Source organism: Mus pahari, chromosome 19 (assembly GCF_900095145.1).
Source record: "Mus pahari chromosome 19, PAHARI_EIJ_v1.1, whole genome shotgun sequence".
Taxonomy (NCBI): Eukaryota; Metazoa; Chordata; class Mammalia; order Rodentia; family Muridae; genus Mus; species Mus pahari.
Genome location: NC_034608.1, coordinates 22658618 through 22665204, shown reverse-complemented (window position 1 = coordinate 22665204; position 6587 = coordinate 22658618). Strand labels below are relative to the sequence as shown.

The window sequence follows — 6587 nt, the reverse complement described above, 5'->3', positions numbered from 1 at the left end:
GCCTGCCTCTGCCTCCCGAGTGCTGGGATTAAAGGCGTGCGCCCGGCTGTAATCCCATTTTTGGAGAGGCATAGATGGGAGGATCCTTGGGGGATCCCATTGCCCAGGCTGCCTGGCCTATTTAGTGAGCTTCAGGACTGAGAGAGAGATAGTCTCGGAAACAAACAAAGAAACAGTGCAGACTGTGCACATGGCTCAGTGGATAGAATGCTTGATGCACATGTATGAGGACCTGAGTTCAAATCCCCAGGGCCCACATACATCTCATTAAGGTGATGTCTCTGACGCTAGCATTTCTACAGGGAGGTGACATGTGGAGACAGGAGCGTCCCCAGAAGCATGAAGGACAGCTAGCTTGGTGAGAGGAGTGGAGAGAAAGACTCTGCCCCCATCAAAATAGAAGGCAAGGACTGACGGCACTGAGCTTGTCTTCCAACCGCCACACACATGTGCTGTGGACGCACGCACACACCTATACTCTCACACCCTCCCCATACTGACACCCCTCTATTAGAGGACTCACAACTGTCTATAACTCCATCTCTAGAGAACATTCCACTCTTTTCTGGTCTTCAAAAGCACTTGCACTACTGTGCATATAATAACACACACACACACACACCATAGAGTTCAAGTGCATATAGAGTGAGTTTGAGACCAGCTTAGGATATATGAGACCCTGCCTTTAAAACTAATTTCCTGGGGCCAGACAGATGGCTCAGTGGTTAAGAGCGCTTGTTGCTTAATCATGAGGCTCTTGTACAACATGGTTCCCAGCACCCATTAACAGCTGCTCACAGATGCCTCTAGCTCCAGCTTCAAGGGATCCAATGCCCTCTTCTGGCCGTGGAGGGTACTGCATACATATGGGCGCGTTTATATGTGTGTAACAGGCACAAAGAAGTAAGTAAAAATTAAGCCGGGCATAGTGGCGCACGCCTTTAATCCCAGCACTCAGGAGGCAGAGGCAGGCAGATTTCTGAGTAGGCAGATTTCTGAGTTCAAGGCCAGCCTGGTCTACAAAGTGAGTTCCAGGACAGCCAGGGCTACACAGAGAAACCTTGTCCCTAAAAACCAAAAAAAAAACCAAAAACAAAAACAAAAACAAAAAAAGTAACAGCAACAAACGTTGGTGTCTAGCCCTGTCCTCCTGCAGTGTTTGTGGCTTGGGGNTTTGACGGCTCTTGAGGAGAGTCCATTGCTTGAGTTGAGAGCCAGTGAGCTGCCCAGTGAGCATGAGCAGAGGAGGCCAGGCACAGGTGTTAGCAGTAGGCTGTGCTGCCCAGGCACGAGGACACAGACTGTGGTCATGGGGGAAGGCTTGTGGGGCCAGAACGGGACCATCCTAGATGGGCAGAGGGGAGGTCTGACTTGCAGGCCTGTCCCTACCTCTTGGTTTCATAGGAGGAGGACACCTTCATCCGATGGCTGTCTGTCCTGAATAACGTGACTGACCAGCTGTACTATCCTTGTGAGCATATCGCCTGGGCTGCCGATGCCAAGGTCCTCCGGGTGGATTCCGCTTGGTGGTGGACACTGAACACAGCCCTCTGGACTCTCTCTCTCCTCCTTGGAGCTGTCAAGTAAGTGACATCTGCCAGAGGGGCCGCCTGAGGTCCCCAAGGAGTGTTACCCCAGCAGAAGCCCAAACGTTGGCCAGCCTTCCCGTATTGGAATCTCTTTCCTTATATTTATTATTTTAAACTCTGTGTTTGAATGTTTTGCCTGCATGTATGTCTGTGCACCCTGTGTGTGCAGTGCCCCCACGAGAAGCCAGAAGCGGATGTCATATCCCTGGAACCGGAGTTACAGACAGTTGTGAGCTGCTGTGTGGGTGCTGGGAACCAAAAACAGGTCCTCTGCAAGAGCAGCCAGGGCTCTCAGCTGCTGAGCCACATCTGCAGAGCCCCCTCCCCTGCTGTTTAACCCTCTTGTTTGTTTCCGGTAACTGCTGTAAAAGTTGGATACAAATGGGGTCATCTGAACAACACCGTCAGTTAGTTCACAGTACTGGAGGTCAGAAGCTTAAAATTAGCTCCATGGTGTGAAGTCCAGGGGGGGCAAGTCCATGGTGTGAGCCTGCAGGACCTTGTGTAGGCTCCACCGTGTGTCCACATGTGTCCTTGTTTAGCCAACCCACATCTCTGCTTGTGGCCCCCTCCTCCAAAACTGGCACCCCAGTGTCTTCCAGTGTGTCTCTGCTTCTGATCCCCTGCTTCTCTTCTCCCCTCTCTCTGTCGTCGTCACTCTCTCTTAATGGATGCATTTATTTTTGAAAGCTTTTAAAGAAAGAAATTGATTTCTTATTGCGTTGATGGTTTAGTGCTCATGAGTGCCTGTGCCAGAGGACATTGGCGTCTGTNGGGCTGGTTACCTGCAGCTGTGAGCTGCCCAACATGAATGCCGGGAACCCAATCCACCCCTGCAAGAGCAGTACACTTGGTCCTAGCCACCGAGTCCCTCCTCCAGTCCCATTAGACATGAGTTTATAGATTGTGTTTGTGAATGTGGTGGTGGCGGCATGGGGGCAGGGCAGAGGACGTGGAACTCTTGTTACCTTTCTGTTGAGGGCATGTCTTGGCCTGAACCCAGACCTTGTGTTTTCGGCTAGTTTGGCAGCCAGCAAGCCTCAGTGGCCTTCCAGTCCCCGCTCCTCAACCCTCAGCACTCGGATTACTGTACAATGCCCAGTCTGCCATGTGGGCGCTGGGGTCAGAACTGAAGTCCCAATGGCTGTAAGCAATGCTCTTAACCATGGGGCCATCTCCCTGGCTCCCAGTCACTTTTCTTATCCCTGCATACATGTGAGGGCATGCATGTACCACAGTGGACATGTGAGGGCATGTGTGTACCATAGTGGACATGTGAGGGCATGCGTGTACCATAGTGGACATGTGAGGGCATGCGTATACCATAGTGGACATGTAAGGGCATGTGTGTACTGTAGTGGGCATGTGAGGGCATGCGTGTACCGTAGTGGACATGTGAAGGCATGTGTGTACCACAGTGGACATGTGAGGGCATGCGTGTACCATAGTGGACATGTGAGGGCATGCGTGTACCATAGTGGACATGTGAGGGCATGCGTGTATAGTAGTGGGCATGTGAGGGCATGCGTATACCACAGTGGACAAGCAGGGTTCAGAGGACAGCTTACAGGAATTGGTCCTTTCCCTGAACCGTTTGGGTTCCGGGGTTGGAACTCAGGTCCTTAGGATTGGTGGCAAGCATCTTTGGCTGCTGAGCCATCTTGCTGGCCCTCCACCTTTTATTTATTTTTCTTAGCTCACTGGTCTGGGCCTCACCACCAACCTAGCTAAGCTGATTGCCCTCCAGGCTGATTTCTCTTTTAAGGGTTATATCCCCAGCCTTTTTACTTTTTTTTTTTTTAAACATTTATCTACTTCATTTATTTTTGTGTGTGCTCACAGGTGCCATGCATGGTGCATATGTGGAGGTCAGACAGTTTGTGGGAGCTGGTTCTTTCCTTTCCCCATATGGATCCAGTGGATCAAATTTAGGGTTCCAGGCTTGGTCGCGAATGCCTTTACCCTCTGAGCCCCCTTCCGGCTCCTCGTTTTACTTATTATCTTGAGCCGGAACTTCGTTAAGCATCCCAGGCAGGCCTTGAGTTTAGATCCTCCTGCTTCAGCCTCCCAAGAGGAGGGGACAACAGGCCTGTGCCACCATCCCTGGCTCTGCCAGTTTATTTCCGGCCTTTGGATGTGTGCTTCTCTGACATGCTTAGCCAATATCCCGATGTCTTTTCATGAGCGTGGTTCTCTTGCTGACCACAGCTGACCTCCAGGGTCCCCTGAAACTCGCTGTCTCCATCCCCGTGCACACTGGGGACAGTCTCTCAGCCCTCAGACTGGAGAGTGGAGATTTGGGCTGGGGTTTTAATGTACCCTGGGCTGCTGCTTATGGCCCCCTGTCTACCACTGGGCAGGTCCACGCCGACCCATGGACCCATGCTGGTGGGATTGGGATGTAGATTAAGCGATGGGTCTCTCCTGGGCTAGGAATGTGGTTCAGCATGCATGAGACCCCCAGTTTCCATCNTCAGAAATTGCATAAACCAAATGAGGCGGTACATGCCTGTCACACGTGGAGGATCAGGAAGAGGCAGGGGAGTCAGGGCAGGAACTCAAGGCAGAGAGAGAACCGCGGAGAAACACTGCCTGCTGGCTCACTCGTCGGGACCATCCCCTGCCGAGCTTGGTTCTGGAACCCTGACTAGGGAGGGGAAGAGAACGAGGAAAGGATTGTGACATCAAGTGCCAGAGACTTGGGTACATGTACNGAAAAGTGGGGACTCTGGTCTATATAGGGAAGCCAGGGTTACAAAGCGAGATCCTGTCTCGAAAACAAAACCATCCAACTGACTGTTACCTCTACCAAAAGGAAAGAGAAGCTGAGGGCAGGCAGGGTGTGCCCACTCTGATGGAGTGGCACCCACAGTCGCTGTACCCAGGAACCCCAGTTTGTTGTGTGCAGTACGGGGGCGGGGAGGGAGGAGAGAGAGGGGGTGCCAGCTAGTCTTAGGAGGAAGCTGCAGCGGCTAGCTTTTGTATACACTGGTCAGTCATTTGTGCTCGGAAACCTTTGCGATCTCTCTTGAGCCTCATCCTTTTGGGAAGCTTTGTCGCTCCCATGGGGCTAGGGCACTGGAATCCCTGACATGGCCGTGCCCTCGTCAACCACACATTCACCCAGGACTCTGCTCACCCAGACTTCCTTTGCTCTCTAGTAAATGACATGACCCCCACACCCCATATGCCCACAGGCTAAGCTGATCCCCAGTCAAGGCCTTCCTCTCAGATGATCCTAGGCTCAGTTGTTTTGACAACTAAAGCTAACTAGGACAGAACCCCAGCCTTTGCCCTACAGAGGGACATGTCTCTCTTTCCAGGCANAACTAGTCACTANGCAGGAGGCTGCAAGCAAGCAGGGCCACATCTGGCCACATNTGGNCAGTGGCCAGTCTCAGAGTNCCCTGGGCTGAAGGCAGTAGAGGCTCTTGCTGCCTGGGGAGCNNNCCCCGCCCGCCTGCCCCTCCCAGCTTGTCACNCTGCTCTGACAGAGCATCCCCATGTCTCCTGTGTTGCAGGGCCCTGTGGACAATGCTGAAGCTAAGACAGAAGCTGCGGAGCCCCACAGGCACCTCTGCAAGGTACCTCATCCTAACCTTCCCNGNGAGGTGTAGAGTGGTCACCTCTCTGATCCATGCCCCTGCTGAGCCTTGCAGGGCTGATGTAGGAACTTTTTTCCCCTGGAGAGTTGTAAAGAGACATCTGCCATGCCTCATAGGGCACNGATGACAAACTAAAGTATGGCTTTATCAAAACCAACTTGTGGAACCAAACAGAGCCTGAGTGTAGGTGACCTCCAGACAACGGTGATAGCTTCCTTATAGCTTCATAGTACCTCCATGCAGTCAGGGCAGAATTGCATACAGCAGGGCGGGGAGGTCAGAAGGAAGCAGCTTTAATGTCTGATGGAGGTCCAGTGACCCTCCTCACTGGTGTGAGGGAAAGACAACAGTCAGCAGCCCTGTTGGCTGCTAGGTTCAGGGATAGATCACAATTAAAGGAGTACTTGAAAGCGTGTGTGTGTGTGTGTGTGTGTGTGTGATGCATGCGGTATCTCTGTGTGATGTGTATAATGTGTGTGTCTTTTCACAGAGCATTGCTTTAGCCTCTGGGTGGGAAGTCCTGTTTTTCCCCAGCAGGGAAACAGGTGTGTTAGAATGAGGACCATAGGCCGAGCCTTCGTGGCTGGATCTCATAGTAGTAGTGGGTGATGTGAAGTTTAGACAACAGTCACACTTCTTGTGCCCCATGCCCAAGGATTCTGAGAAGGTATAGAATTGAGGCCGAGGACCACTCTGTGCTTACCTTTTTTTCTGGGGGATATGGAAAGGCAGGCAACGAGTGGCTCTTTTCTCCCCCTTCTCTCCCACAGCCAGCTGCCCAGGAGCAAGCAGAGGGCCATGGAGGCACGGATATGCTCAGAGGTTTTAACTCTACTCAGCAACCTGGCTGACCTGGCAAATGCTGTGCACTGGTTGCCCCGCGGTGTCCTGTGGGCTGGCCGCTTCCCACCTTGGCTGGTGGGTCTCATGGGCACCATCTCCTCCGTCCTCAGCACGTGTCAAGCTGTCAGGGCTGGCAGACAGGCCGAGGCAGACAGCCCCTGACGAGCCCTGGAGTGGCAGGTGGAGGACNCTGTGGTGCTCGACAGGACTCAGATTCCCAGAGTGGGCACCACTGGCCACTGGTGCATCCATACGTGTGTGCTCCAGTGCTGGCCCCTGGGCCGGGTGGGAAAGGGGCTGAAATGGGATCTTCCCAGGCTCCCCAGCTAGGTAGGGTTTCAGGGGAAGCTGCTCTCTGGGGGACAGGGGGGGCACATGAGAACCTCAGGACTCTCAGCCAAGGGCAAGGTTAGCAAAGTCCCAGGAGGACAGTGCTAGAACTTCCCACCGGCTGGCTTGCCTAAAGGTGAGTGGGAGAGAGACATTGTGCCTCAGGTCGGGCTTCGGCCAAGCTGGAATATAGGAATGTCTATTAAATCTCTTGGTACAG

The 6587-nt window shown here is 53.0% G+C and overlaps 1 protein-coding gene across 1 annotated transcript in view; it reads left to right on the top strand.

The window, feature by feature from the left end:
* The window catches only part of Pex11g (peroxisomal biogenesis factor 11 gamma), a 7840-nt gene extending 1260 nt beyond the window's left edge, over positions 1 to 6580 (top strand). The window contains exons 2-4 of the mRNA XM_029532089.1: positions 1405 to 1583; positions 5111 to 5173; positions 5965 to 6580. Coding sequence (XP_029387949.1) covers positions 1405 to 1583; positions 5111 to 5173; positions 5965 to 6199 — 477 coding nt within the window. The 3' untranslated portion in view covers positions 6200 to 6580. The remainder of the gene's footprint in view (positions 1 to 1404; positions 1584 to 5110; positions 5174 to 5964) is intronic.
* Positions 6581 to 6587: the final 7 nt, after the last annotated feature.